The sequence below is a fragment of the Nanorana parkeri genome, unplaced genomic scaffold (genome assembly GCF_000935625.1).
Source record: "Nanorana parkeri isolate BGI_ZX_2015 unplaced genomic scaffold, ASM93562v1 scaffold19, whole genome shotgun sequence".
NCBI lineage: Eukaryota > Metazoa > Chordata > Amphibia > Anura > Dicroglossidae > Nanorana > Nanorana parkeri.
This window is the reverse complement of record NW_017306287.1, coordinates 2,994,176-3,009,776: the sequence shown is the minus strand read 5'-3', so window position 1 is coordinate 3,009,776 and position 15,601 is coordinate 2,994,176. Positions and strand designations below refer to the sequence as shown.

The 15,601-nt window shown below is 43.0% G+C and overlaps 1 protein-coding gene across 1 annotated transcript in view; it reads right to left on the bottom strand.

The window, feature by feature from the left end:
* Nucleotides 1-12,503, bottom strand: part of CLUAP1 (clusterin associated protein 1) — a 90,461-nt gene extending 77,958 nt beyond the window's left edge. The window contains exons 1-3 of the mRNA XM_018562014.1: nt 12,413-12,503; nt 10,367-10,478; nt 6,463-6,547 (exon numbers count right to left, since the gene is read on the bottom strand). Of these exons, the coding sequence (XP_018417516.1) occupies nt 6,463-6,547; nt 10,367-10,478; nt 12,413-12,434 (219 nt within the window). The 5' untranslated portion in view covers nt 12,435-12,503. The remainder of the gene's footprint in view (nt 1-6,462; nt 6,548-10,366; nt 10,479-12,412) is intronic.
* Nucleotides 12,504-15,601: the final 3,098 nt, after the last annotated feature.

Below are 15,601 nucleotides of genomic sequence, written 5' to 3'. Positions count from 1 at the left end.
CAAGCAGAGTAATCAAATTAGTTCAAGTGCTTTTGTTATTAGTTTTATTCATCACCATTTTAGGGACAAGCTTGCCGTAGTTACCAAGACTTTTTTAGTATGCTATATCACCACATACACAGATACAGGAGGTGGGGAGAGTTCACCACTCTGTGCCCGCTCATACCGTCTGCACCTCCTTGGATTTATTTTATCAATTGGTCCACTCATAGTGTTATCCCGCCAGGACTCTGAAACGAGATCCCTGCACTCAAATTTTCAGGTCTGCACACCCGCCATGGCAATTACAAAAATATGACATCTGGATGGACTGTCCTTTAAAAGGGTAAACTATATTTTCATTTATTTTATTTGTTTGTTAACTTTTATGCATTTTGGAGCTTTTATGTCTGTTTATTTTATATATATATATATATATACACACACACACACAATCTTTGTTTTACAAAAAAACAAAAAATAAACAAAAAGGATTCACAGAGCACTATGGGGTGCATTTAAAAACAATTCACAGGCAAAAGGAACTTTCTTTGTATATTTCCTTTAAAGTCAAATGTAATGTAATGCAATACCGCAGAATGGCCACTAGATGGAGCAGGGGAGCATATGAAGTAAATACTTATTTCCTACACTCCCCAGCTTCATCTAGTGGCCATAATGTGGTATTATCTTACATTCGACCTTAACCAGGGTGCGCCCCCTCCTTACCTCTTCTCGCCATTGCTGTCCCCGCCGCCACCGTCCCCGCAATCTCGGGCGTCCATCCATCCCGGGCGTGGTGGCTCTGTGCACTGAGAACTGAGGGAGATCAGTACACAATCTCCCTACGCTCTCCTCCCGGTCTCTGAATGCAGGAAGTGATGTATATTACATCACTTCCGCATTCCGCTGTCACTCTCCGGTACAGAAACCAGAGAGAAGCTGGGGGTCCGAAGGTGACTTTAGGGGTCTTAGAGACCCCTGATGTCTCCATAAAGGGGACCTGTCACTGCAATTTGTTATCACATAGGGTACTTCTTAGCTCCCTATGTGAGAACAATAAAGTTAAGTGTAAAAAAAAAAATTACTCACAAAATAAATAAAATTTGCACACACACAAAAAAAACCCTCACAAAAATGTTTTAAAGTCCCCCTCCACACATAGAAGCGCAAAAATGCGTTAGGTGCATGCAAAAACGACGATTGCTCCAACTATGCCGCATATGTTACATATTGCTGCGAATGTCGGAGTGAGAGCAATAAGTCCAGGGCCATTAATCACTGATAACACTAAACTGATGAGCGGTAAAATCTTTTAAAGCGTTGCCTGCGGACAATTTTGGCTATGGTCGTTTTTTTGCGATTTCGCGGGTGCTCGAAATTTTGAGGCTTGACATGTTTGGTCTCTATTTACTCGATGTGACCCCGTCTTTTATATTTTACCAAAAAATTGGGGAAAGATAAATGTTTCCTAAAATAATAAAAAGGGAAAAACTTACTTTTTTTCTTATATAGTAAAAAATAAAAACCACAGTGGTGATTAAATACCCAAAAAGAAAGCTCTATCTGCCCCCCCAAAAAATGGTATAAAATTCATTTCAGTATATTATTATTCATTTCAGTATTCTGAATACTGAATACTGAAAAATGGCCTGGACAGGAAGGGGGTGTAAACAACCCAGTCAGCAAGTGGTTAAAGAAGATCTCCAGGCATTTTGAAAACTTGGGCTACCACTGCAAGGGTTAAAGGAGAACTATGGGGTCAGTGTTTTTCCCCATAGTTCTCCTTGGGGTAACGGGAGGACACAAACTAGCGTCCTCCCGTCACCCTAAGCTCAGTATACCGCGAAGCTCGCGGCATACTGAGACGCCGCACCTGGAGCGGATCCCGACTTAGATGACGGGATCCGCCCAGCTGCGTGAGTGACAGCTGGCTCTGCCTATCTAGAGGCAGAGCCAGCTGTACCCGCCCCCTCCCCCGTCCGTTCCGCCAGTCAGCGCTGGCAGATCGGAGCGGGGAGAGGGGAATCCAGCCCCTCCCCCTGTCACGGCAGAGAGCCGTGACAGGATCGAGAGGTGAGGGAACCCGGTATGTTTTCCCTCACCTCCCGATCTACTGAGCCGACCTGTGATAGTCTCATTGTCACAGGTCGGCTAGAACTATGACGTGAGTGGAAATCACTCATGTCATAGTTCTCCTTTAAGTACTCCTTTTGGTCATGGGGCCAGAATAAAGAAGATACACTCACCTGATCCTCGGTCCGGTGGTAGTGACCGCTCACCTCTTTACCCCTCCACTCTGGCTCAGGAATGTTCCTTGGTGTCCTCACCTCCAATCCAAGTAAATGGCCTGGTATTAAACATGATGATGTCAAGGGTCCCTAGACTGGTGGTGACGGGGGGAGAAGAAGCTATAAGGGCCGTTATAACAGCCAGATGGGATTTAGGATCAGGTGAGTATATCTATTTTATTTTAGACCCTAGACCAAAATGAGCCCTTGCCTGGAGTTCTCTTTTTAGAAAAAATACATAGAACGTTAATTTTTGCCTCTGTTCACACAGAATGAACATTCACAGAGGCTCTGCAAATTGTTAATAAATACACCCCTATGTATTAAGCTAAAAAGACTGATGGGGAAAGGAGTCTAGAATTACACACCCGCTGTCTGGATAGAAGATCACATAATATTAATATGCACAAAATAATATGTAATATTCAATGTTTACCTAACTATATAAAAACATTTGAAGACATATTATGAATTGCCAAAATAAACAAAACCAAAATATGTACAAAATTCTCGCCTCTTGATCCGATCATCTTCTTCTTTCTTGTAGTTTTCAGGAGTTCCTCCATCGCTGGTGCCGGTCTCTGATCCAACGCCGACTCCTGGCTCTTCCTGGCACTTCCTGTCCCACGGAGTCTGTGCAGGTGGACGCCGCTGCATTGACTTACCCTGTGTCTCTCCTCATCTCCCTGCCGAAGATCTGAACTGCGCATGTGCCCGCCCCAAGATCCTTTGCGGACGCTTGAGAATCTTCAGATCTTCGGACGGGAGCAAGCGGCAGAGACACAGGTAAGTTTTAATCTATTTGGTAACTTTTTTTTTTAATGTTTTTGCATATATCTACTGCTTGCTGGCAGTAAATATATGCAAAAAAACACGCAAGGGTTTAAATATTCTTTAAGGCAAAAGCTTTATTTTGAAACAGACTTGAATACAATGGACCATTTTTTAAATATTAGGTTATCCAGATTGAGGTTTTAATATTTTTCAAACCTTGATTCGAATGTTATGCTAACAATTACTGCAAAACGATTATTTTTTTCCTGTGTGCGTCACAGTGTAGCATCAAAAGGGAAATGAAGCCTTGAGTTTTGAGCTTTACCATTTTGTTATGTTACATAAAAAGCACATTTATCTGATATCCCTTAATTACAGATACCTTTCGAGCTCCAAGGCTAGACTACAGAAAAATTCAAAAGTTAGGAGGCCGCTGTCATTTGTAAGGAGCACACGGAGCTCCTGGAATTTGTACATCTCTATTTTAATGTATGATTTTGTTTTTATAAAAATATACAAGGAATGCACCGCTACCATTTTTGCAAGTACAAGTACTGATACTTGCCCAAGTACTTACAGATACAAGTACTGATACATTTTTGTTTATTTGTCATGTGACAGTTTTTCTAAAACAATACAGACCAATGATTTCAGGACAGTGGTGGAGCGCCAGAGCCAGGTCCCAGTTGCAACCGCTGCAACCCTGGTAGTTCTCATGAAAATGCCAAGTATCGGCACTGGTATCTGAACTGGTATCTGAACATCCCTAAAATCTAGAAAACTATATTTATCCAAATCTGCTATCAAACTAAAGCCCTATCTGTCCCAAGAAAAATGATGCATGCTATGTTAGGGCAGACTACAAAACCTAAAAGAAATAAGGTATGGGACCGAGACATCATATAGAGAAAAAAGACCCAAGGACACAAGTGGTTTTAAAAAAGAAATGTATACAAAATTGACCTTAAACCTATAAAAGTTTCCTTTTAAATAATTTCCTATCGGACTTGCTGTTCTTACAGATTATTTAAAGCTTTGTAAAATGTAACTGAAGCATTTTAAAAGGGCTTTTAAAAAAAAATTAAAAAGAAAGCCAGACATGACACCAGGTGAATGACTTTGTAGGATTACACAGAGTGGGTCATGGTGAAAAAAAAGAAGTTGTTCAGAGATGAAATAACCTTAATACAGAGATAAAATAATGTAACCTGTATAAAGTCTAACTTCAAATGAATGAGCACCTTAAGCACTAAAAAGGCATTCTCTTTCTCCTAAAATGACTGCATCTGTTATACTGGACCTTCTGCCTCAGTGGCAAGGTCAGCTTATTCAAGTTGCTCCCCTTTCATAAAACGCTGCAAAAAGTACCTGTAGGGGGGCATAAAAGTTATATAGACGAGGGTGACGTCATCCTGACTCGGTCCAGCTCTCAGAGAATAATCAGTAGGTCAAATCTCACGAGAAGGCGATCCCTCACAGAGTCTTCTAGTGGACTTTAAGCCACTCAGCATTCCCAGGGTTCTTGGTGGCACCCCTTGCACTATGGAAGTCAGGGAATGGCGAGTATAATATCTATTATTCCCCTCCACAGATACTTTTGTGCATCATTTTAGGGAGGGGAGGGGGCACCTTGAAAAGGCGGACCTTACCACTGAGGTGCAATGTCTACTTTAAAGAGAAAAAACTGCTAGAAGGTCAAATTTTGGGGCAGAAGAGACATGCAAAGTCTCTTCTGCCAAAAAAACTGTGCTTCTCACCACTAGCAGTTTTTTATTTATTGTGTACACTGTATGAAGCACGAACCAGGTATTTCCAAGCATCTGTAATATGCCAGAATTGGAGCATGCAAAGGAGTTAAGTCTTCAGAGGCAGCCCAATGATTGAAATGAATGATGAGGGAATAGGAAGAAGCAGCGGAGATTATAGTAGTGGCAGTTGTGGCTGGAGCAGCGACTGACAGCCTAGATAGTGCAGCGCTGGAGGAGAGCAGGCATGTAAGGTAGGTGTGTCATAATGTGCAAGTATGCTATGTGAAGTTAAATCTTAAAAATGAATTCAAGTTCCTGAACTATCAACAAAAATATATCTTATTTGTGTATCACTCGGCTGTAAATATCTCAATACTAATCATTATCTGTCCGCTTATCTCCTACTCTGTCCACCTTTAGGCGATCCTTGAAAACTCATCTCCTCAGGGAGGCCTATCCCACCTCCATATAAGCATCATTTCACTTCTTCCATTAAACCATCCCAAACGGGTATTACCTTTTGTATCACTTGCCCCTTCTTCTAGATTGTAAGCTCTCACGAGCAGGACCCTTCTACCTTCCTGTACTGAAATTGTATTGTTAACTGTATTGTCTCCCTCAGTTTTGTAAAGCCATGAGCAAACTAACATTGCAGGAAAAGTGAAGACAAAGTACTAACAGGGTTATTCACAAAAGGGTGAAGAGTTTGGAGCAGGCAGGAGAAGTGAACATTTTAGGACAACATAGCTGAACTGGAAAGTGAGCTGAATTGGAGATTTTTTCCAAATCAGCTCTGTTGTCCTAGATTGTCCACTTCTCCTGCCTTCTCCAAACTCTTCACCCTTTTGTGAATAACCTTGTAAGTCTTCAATTCAGTCATTTTTAGCATGAGGAGGACCCTGAATCCTAGGCCCTTGTTGTCCACGGAGCTTCTACTTCTTCATGGATTGGCATCAAACCCCAATACTGCCATTCAACAGTCAAATGCCAGAACCTCAACAACTAGCACAGGCTTTGGTATCTGTCAGCTGAATGACAGTGGGTGAGACTTAGAGGTAATGCTTGATTTCATTTTATAGAAAAGTCTCGACCTCAACTTTATCAATAATGTTAGTTTATACAGTAATATTACAGGTATACTATGAAGTGTACACCAGTGACTTTTCTCTATAGAACCTAATGAAAAGCCTGTCTTCCAAACCCAGTAAGAGGAGGCACAGGCTGATACCCAACATAGGTTGTGGCTGCTGGACAGTTCATCAGCTGTTCTAAGGTAAGTAGCAGGGGGGTATTGTTAGCATGGGGAGGTAAGGTACGGTTGTCCTTTAAATTTAACACTACAGGCTTTCACCAGATAATATGATCTACAGCCTTCCTCTCATGTTCCAGTGTGTGTGTGAGAGGCTGTAAGCTAGCTTTATTGCCCTGTACTGGCACATGATCACATTCATGCCCTAGGATTCAAGCAGTGTGGCAGTCTGATAAAGATGATGTATGCCATTATACCAATCAGAAATATTCAGCAGGCAGGCTGTTAGCTTAGAATCATAGTAATTGCTAAATATTCATGTATGGCAGGGTGAACTTGTGACTACAACCTCCACTGAGCAATTTATTTTATGGCCAGAGAAAAGGCAGAAAGATATGAAGAACACGATGCTCACTCTTACCATAAACTGGGCTACGGCCTTAATGAAGAAGACTCTGTCTTGTTCAGTATCCACATCCACAGGGATGACTGTGTGCGGCTCGTACCTAGTGAGGAAAGAACACAGATGGAATGTCTGGCCTGAGAAAACAGTAAAAACATAAGGCTCATTTATAAACCCAAGAGCAATGACAGTTCCTGGCCCATGGCAAACAATGAGCTCACAGCTGTCATCTCTTCGGTGCAGGCAGAGCTGCATTAAACCAATGTGCATCTCCGACTTTGTTTACCTGCCCCCAATTTGCTGCACATATTGATATCAGATAAGCACACATTATTTTAGATTCCTATCTGCTTCAAACACACATCTCCAATGAAAGCTAAATATTTTTTTTAAAGAGGCTGATGGGTTTGTAATGATGAACTAAGTGCAAACTTTGTCAATTAGTGTAGTAAACTAGCCACATGCATGTCTTCCTAAGATGATGCATCCACTTTAAAACAGATAAGAGGAAGATATGTCTCTCTTTAAACTCCAGAGATTTTGTTAGCAGACGGATTCCAATGATGTGATAAGGAGGTTATAAATCGCTATTAGGTTGGCAAAAAATTTGACAAAGAGCAGCACAAAAACCACCAAAAAATGTAATAGCACATTTATAAAATGTGCACTGCGTAAGTAAAATGAATAAAAGGGGGAAAAAAAGCCAGAAAGAAACATGCCAGATGTCACACGACGAGCCTTTCCCCTATTCATGGAGGTCCCTGCATAAAAGGAGAGAAAATCCATGGGACACCACAGGCTCTATAGAGCAGCCTACATTTTATTACTGGGCTGTAAAATGTAGCTGGTGGTCTGGAATACTACTGCAAAATATGGGAGAGTGCAGATAGCTTTTATCCACTCTCCATAATAACTTATTCATAATTGTATGTCATTTTCTTTAGGGATGCACCGATACCAGTAGGCGGCAAGTCACGAAACGCTGTCCGGCTTCCCGAATGGCCAGGAAGTCGTCTCCATGCTCCCTCGTCACTTGGAAGCCCCGCCCAAACAAGAAGCCGGGCGGCGAGTCATTATCCTCCACCCCTTTTTTCTGATTGGCCGGGAAGCTGGCCAATCATGAAGCCGGACAGCAAGTCAATACCCGCCCCCTGGCTTCTTGATTGGCCAGAAAGCCGGCTCCATGCTTCCTCGTCACCTGCTTCCCGGTATCGGTGCATACCTAATTTTCTTTATTCAAGAGGGTTGATAAAATGCAAACTAGCTGATTTTCTTGACCACACATCTAGAATAATTGGAAGACTAGGTCTGTCCTATGCTTAAAGCTCAAGTCCGGGAAATGCAAATATTGTCTTACAAGAGTCATGTGTATTCTTCCTTCAATCTTGGTGAGCTTTGTGTATTTCTTCCAGTGTGAGACTATTAAAGAGGTTTCCTTTTATTTGACACATAAAAACCATACAAAAAAGAAAAAAAAAACAGACAGAAGACAAGAACAAAATCATACTGCATTCACCATATAAACAGCATGAAGATTCATGGCGTACGGTATCAATGAATTGAGGATTCTTGTCGAGCTATACATGGAATGTTTATACTTTACAAAGCTATCTGTCAATGCCTCTAAAATTTGAAATAAAGAATGGCAACCTGACTTCAATGTTGTCATTTGTTACTTACAAAGCGATCCAATTATTGTGGCTAAAATAATCTATGACTAGAGGGCTCACATGTCTACCACAATAGGTCACAGCGTTCCATTTACCAGGATGAGCCAAAATAGGTTTAATCTCGATCTGCTTATGGGAGGGGGTAAATTACCCAAATTAGTAATAAAATCCTTCTTAAATCACAAACTGGGGTTCATTATATTATTTAAATCCCCAATCAGTAGTGTCGGAAGATCATGGTTTCCATTCCGAAATTGTATGAAACAGTTAAAAACCATCAAGGATGTAAGGAAGAGAATATATGTTAGAAATGTTCAATGCATCATAGCCAACAGTAGCATAAAGATAGATAAAAATTTCCTTGTCATTAGATGTACCCTGTCTGCAGGAGAACGGGATGTCTTTGTGTACAAGAATACCAACTCACCTTGATCAGAGGAATAGAAATAATTGTAAGTACATTTATATTGTAATAGGCGTAGTAAATGTGAGGTTTTCTTGGTCAGGTGAGTCTCATGCAGGCAGAGCAATGATGGATTACACTTAGAACATTTAGAATACTTAAAACATAAAAGATTGTCCCTTGCGATACAGTGTAGTTTCTCTGGGGGTATTGGCCTTCTAGATTTATGCTGGGTTTCCATGGAGGACTCCCCGTCACCACTTGCAGGTTTACCATGGTTATCTGCCCCTCTGCCACCAGCTGTCCAGGTCCACCCTACTATTGCTCCAACGGTCGTGCAGGCAAGAACCCTTTTTTGGTTAAAAAGCACCCCTCTGTCTCCGTTTCCTTCTCCCATGACACCGGTTCTTGAGGAATCCAGACTTTCCACCGGGCATGTTGGGGCCGGACTGTGCCGCCCATACGCTTTCAACTGAGGATATCCGGCAAGTTGTAGATCCTCCGCTGGATACCTGGAGCGCAATCCAACTTTCTACAGTTGATTCCTGACTCTTAACATCTGTCTCAACCCTTGACATCTTTCGAGACCCTCTGTCACAAGGGGGACCCAATTCGACACGTAGTCTCATAGATTTATGCTTCTCTATTAAGATATTCCTCTGCCTTAAGAGCTCAGCTCGTGGCCAAATGGGAGGGGGACCTCGGCATTCAAATCTCTCAAGCTCAAAAAGATCGTTTATAATACTTTGTGCACAAATCGCTTGTAAAGTCCAGGAACTAGGATACAAAATTGTCTCTCGATGGTACAAAGTACTGACCTTGTTGCATTCCATGTTCCCTCAGGTTTCACCCCTCTGTTGGCGATGCCAGTGGGTCCCTAGCAAGATGTTCCATATCTTTTGGAACTGTGCGAAAGTGCATCCGCGGTCTTGGAGGTCATCGAGCAATTGACCATGGCAGATTTGAAGGGAAATTCAGCAGCTTGTTTGCTTCACCTCGCAAACAGCTCTATTCTCAAACATAAGTTCTCCCTGACTAAATGCTGCACGTATCTGCATCCCGCTGCTATGGAAACGAACCAACTGCCCGTCCTTACGTATGTGGATTGAGAAAGTTAATGGAATATACCCTATGGAAGACCTGACTTCCACTCTGAAAAATACTGAAGAGCAATTCAGATCCGCCTTGAGTCCCTGGCTGGCCCTTCAACATTCAGATGCTTGCCTCCAATGTCTGTCTGTTCCCCCGGATAAGTTTCTGACTCGCTCCACGGGAACTGACCTGCGTGTTGTTTTTTGGACGGCGGGTCTGGTTGCCACGGGAGCCACGCGCATTTCTTTTTGTTCACTTTTCCTCCAGCTTTCTCTTCTTTCTTCCCCTCCTTTCTTCTTTCATATTGCCAGTATTTCCCATGATAGCATTTTATTGCCATTTTTACTGTTCTCTCTTTATATATTTTTACACATGGACCTGGAATGGGATGTACTTTTTTCTTTCCTTTTTGCTCTGTTTCTTACCTCATTTCTTGGCATCGTGATTCCTCATTTCGCTAGATCCGTAATGTCAGTTGGAAGACTATGTTATGTTCTTGTACTCTAATCGATACGTGTTTATTTTTCATTGACGTATCTTCGTATGTTTCGGAGACTCATGCTACATTGTAATTCCTTTTTCAATAAAGATATTTTGAAATTTAAAAAAAAAAAGGATTGCCCTTCTTTTAATTGGTTCCTGAAGTTCCTAAATATTCCAGGAGATTATAGCAAAGTTCTGATATGCATACAACACCAAAAACTATCCATCTAGCACGTGATAATGGGAGATAGAGACAACATGTACAGTCACATACCTTTTAACTAGCCAAATGAGAACTTCTGCCACCAATGGAAAGTTGGGGCTACGGAAATTCTCCATGGAGATGAGACGAGGGTATCCCAGGGCCCTCATCATTTCGGTAAAATCTAAAAGAAAAAGTTCAAGCTAAGCAATAGATAACACTGGATACAAGAGCCAGCACATCATGGTTTACTAATAAGAATGTCTTGTTCTTGTGCATCGCCATGCGTTAAATGTGAAGATAAAAATAGCAATGTTAGACTACTAACATCAGCAAGGCCTTATGGCGTGCCACTGTTCTTTAATTACTTGAATAGGGACAATGAGTGGCTCTAATAGATGAAGAGCACACGGTGCGCAGCTGCCAAAATGCAACAGACTCCAACACAAAGCAAACTTGAGTAAATTAACTTCTTCTATTTGCTCCCCTGTGTTCTGTTAAATATAAAAAAAACATTCCAAGTATTTTGTGATATCTCTTCAACAAGTGCAAAAAATACTTGGGATGGACCGATACCAGTATCGATTAGAGTACTGATACTGAGCATTTTCAGGAGTACTCAGGAAAATGCCCCGAGGCTAAAAATTTGCTAAAAATTTATACCAGTGCTTTCAATTTTCAAACTGAAGAAGCTGCCTTAGATCCTGCGCCTACTAAGGAACCACACGGTGACTATTTACAGCGCTTTCGCTGCCCCCACATCTTCCCCTGCTGAGACTATCCACACCCCTCCTGAGACCCCCTGCATCCCTCCTGAGACCCTCCGCTCGAGACATCAGGCTGGCCCACCGGGGCAGCACAGAGTATGTAGCAACATATTATTCTGCATTGCTGTTACATAGTCAGGCTGAAAAAAAAGACACAAGTCAATCAAATTAAACCTATAGAAATAGTGGTGGGGATTTATCAAAACTTGAGCAGACAAAATCTGGGGCAGTTGGCCAGGGCAACCAATCAGCTTCTCTCTCCAGTTTGTTCAGTTAAGCTTTAAAAATGAAAGGTGGAAGCTGATTGGTTGCCATTCATGACTGCTCCAGATTTTGTCTGCCCCAGATTTGATAAATTCTCTTCAATGTATTGCTGGGATCTGTAGTCCTTTATAGCCAGTGCCATTCTGCATTGCTGTATAATGTATTGCTGGGATTTGTGGTCCCTCTACAGCTTGGAGTCAGTGGCAGAACTACCAGGGTCGCATCTGTGACCGGGCCCTGATGCTCCACCACTGTCCTAAAATCATTAGTCTGTATTGTTTCAGAAAAACTGTCACGACACACAAAAAAAAAGGTATCTGTAATTGGTATCGTCGAGCACTTAAAGAAAAGTATCGGTACTCGTACGAGGTCTGGAAAAAATGGTTTTGGTGCTTCCCTAAAAAATACCTATTCATTTTGCTACCCTGTGTCCTAAACACTTTGCAGTGTTATCTCAAGGAGCCTTATGAGCCCAGCCCAGTTCTCTCTGTGTACTACAGAACACCTGCCCCCTATGTTATGGAGAAGACAGAGGTGCGTTGTAATCCTAACACCCGCTTTCTGTCCTAGTGAGTGATAAGACTGCTCCTGCATAGTCAGTGTTGTCACCCTAGAACAGGAAGTGTGTTACTGGAAGGATTACCAGGTGTATTTTTTTACATTTTTTTTTAGAAAAGAGAACAAATGCAGTCACCACATTTAAGGACCAGTTAGCTGCAATAAATTACACACACGCATATATATAATATATATAAAATATTTATTATATATTATATTATGGTGACCTTTAATCACAAAAGTCAATACAAAGCCACTGAGGTCACCACGAAAACAATCTTTTAGTTTGTTACTGCAGCCTGATTGTGCTCTAGTATAAAGACACAGGGCCCCTCCAAGTGTCTCCCCTAAAACCAGGGACAGAGGGTGACCGTGTCCCTCTATGAAGCACAGGACACCTATGAGGTGTTTACACCTTCGTATGTGTTTACAGGTCTAATAGCAGCTGAATGTCCTGTACGTGCAGTGTACATAGGAGGGATGTCTAAGGTATGGTACAGGGGAACAGACATAAGAACACAGCTCTTACTCCTCAGGTCCCGGTAAGACATGGTGATGCCGCCGCCGTATTCCGCTTCAAAATACACAGCAAAGAGCAGGCCGTAACCAGGCGGAGGCGTTCGCTGCCATGGCAACTAAAGGCGTACGGTGTCTCACAGGGGTCAGAAAAAGAGAGAAGGTAGCGCACGCGCACTGCGTTTCATTGAAACACGTTGTTGTAGTTCTGTCTGCAGGGGAAAACATTTGGCGGTTGGTGCTAATGGGCTGCACATATCTGAGCTTGTCTTCAGCAAAGCTCATTTGTTTATTAATATAGAAGTGCCTGCCCTATTTTTCCCTCCAGTAAAACACATTTAGTGTCCATTCACACCAGATGCGTTGGGAATACATGAAAATCACTGAGGCTAATTCACACCAGCGCGTTGTTGCACAGTGTTCATCCACACTAAAAAAAAAAAAAGCATGCTCTTCTTTGTTTTAGTGCCACGTTCATGCAACACAACATGCACAAGCGGGCACCAATGCAGCGCACAAAAAATAAAAACTTTTCTATAGAAACAAAAAAACATTGGTGGAATAAAAAGGGAAAAAAGCATTGCAGCATAGCACAACGCAGTTCAGCGCACGTAAAAACACGCACCAGCACATGCGACAAACTTAGCACACCGCACTGGATTATCTCATGTGCACTGGTCACAGCGGTTGCATGTGCAAACGGGCCCTGGCGTTCTGCCGCATGGAGGGGCCCAGAAGGAAAGAAGAGGGTCCGCACCCCCTCCTCGGTGCCTGGCCCCGGTAACCGCCCAGGAGCAGAGGGACATGTTAGATGGACAGGGGAGTGCTATCTTGCGGCCTACTCTCTTCTCATTAGGATGCGCTCTCCCCCGGCTCGCTCTCTCTCCACCAGCTCCCTTTGAGGAGAACACAGACGCTGCCTGCTGCTACGCCAAGATGATGACTGCCGCTGATGTCAGCGGAGGATGTGGCACTTACACTGCGTGAGGGTGTGTTGTTACGGCTGAGAAGAGAGGGAAGCAAAAGCTGTGAGGTGGTGTTGGTGTGAAGGAAGGTGCCTCCTTGCGTGTGACCCTCATCTATAGCCTTGGTTCTCAACAGGTGGCTCGTGACCCAAAACTGGGTCACGACCCCGTGTTCCGTGGGTCGCCGTGTGCCTTTCACTTTTCTAGGTGAGAGGTTCCTCGGCCTCCCCCTAGCGCAGCACTGTCCTTTCTCACACCGAGCAACCATTCAAAATATGCTGCCCGGTGCCGAGTGTCAGCTTGGGGTGGGCTGGGGGTATGGCAGAGAGGGAGCTCCATCCATACATGCATTGCTTACAGCTCCCACATGTCCTGTAGAGGTGCCTGGACTGGAGTGAAATCTCATTCTGGCTTCCGGCACCTCTACTGGCGCGCATGGGAGCTGTACAAGCAATGCACACATGGATGGAACTCCATCACAGCACAGCGGCCCACACTGCTGTGCATTCCATTGCAGTGCAACTTAGGTCGTGACTTAATGACCGAGGACAAATGTGGGTCCTGAGGTTACACAGGTTGAGAACCACTGATCTATAGCAGCCCAACAATGCTCAGTTGTTATGTTATATCAGCTAAGTAGTGTTGGGCTGCTATAGATTACTTTTTCACACAAGGCACCTTGCACTACTATTGGCAGGAACTACCAGGCTACCCTGCCAGACAGGGCTGTGCTGTGTGACAGAGCTGGGTAAAATCAGAACTCGATGGACAGCAATACAAATCCTTTGGCAGGTAAAACAGCAACGTTATATGTATTAACACATAAGCCTCTTTAGCTGTTTAGCTGGAGCTCAGCAACTAAGTAACTTTTCCACTTAACCTCTTGCCGTCCGCCCGTAGTAGAAAAACGGACGGACGGCACTGCTGCATCTGCGGGTTGCCGTCTCCAGACGGCAATTTTTTTCTGCTCGCGCGTGCCCCCTAGCGGGCACGCACGGGCAGAAAAGACCCGACAATGCACACACCCGGTACCGGGTGTCACACATATAGGCGATCAGCGGGTCCATAGCCCGCCGATCGCCTATATGTGCTCGTTCGCGGCAACCCCCCCCCGCGCCCGGTCGGCGCTTCCGGTTTCCCCCCTGATCCATCTTTTATATTTTACCAAAAAATTGGGTAATAATAAATGTTTTATCATTTAATATAGGGGAAACTGTTTTTTTTTTTTTAAATTTCGGTAATTTTTCCTTAATATAGTAAAAAAATAAAACCCCCAGTGGTGAATAAATACCACCAAAAGAAAGCTCTATCTGTCCCCAAAAAAGGGTATAAAATTCATTTCAGTACAGCGCTGCATGACGGAATAAATGTCAGTTAAAGTACCGCAGCGCTGAATACTGAAAAATGGCCTGGATGGGAAGGGGGTTTAACACCGCGGATGTCAACTGGTTAAATAAGAGCTGCTAGCAGGTATAAAGTACCAGCACATAGAGGTCTATAGCTTGTGTGGGCTTACCTGAGTGTTTATTACTTATAATGCATTAATGGGTGTTTTTTTTGTACTATCTTACAAGGTACATGATTATTTTTAGTAACGCACATATAGACTTTCCATATCCTGCGTGGTTGCCAGGAGTACAACAGACATTTCTTGCTGCTGTTCTGAAGGCGCTAATGAGCACTTGCGGTCACTGGTTTAGTGAACAGTGTCAAGCCTCTGGCCTGGGGGAGTCATAGGAATTAATCAATGTCTAAAAAACTTTGCAACTGCACATTTATTTTTAGTACGAAATAGAGGTGCACTGAAGTAAAAGGAGAACTATGAGGTGAGTGCTTTTCACTCACCTCATAGTTCTAGCCGACCTGTGACAATGAGACTGTCACAGGTCGGCTCAGTAGATCGGGAGGTGAGCGAACATACATGGTGAAACTTGAATAATTAGAATATCGTGCAAAAGTTCATTTATTTCACTAATGCAACTTAAAAGGTGAAACTAATATATGAGATAGACTCATTACATGCAAAGCAAGATAGTTCAAGCCGTGATTTGTCATAATTGTTATGATTATGGCTTACAGCTCATGAAACCCCCAAATCCACAATCTCAGAAAATTAGAATATTGTGAAAAGGTGCAATATTCTAGGCTCAAAGTGTCCCACTCTAATCAGCTAATTAAGCCATAACACCTGCAAAGGGTTCCTGAGCCTTTAAATGGTCTCTCAGTCTGGTTCAGTA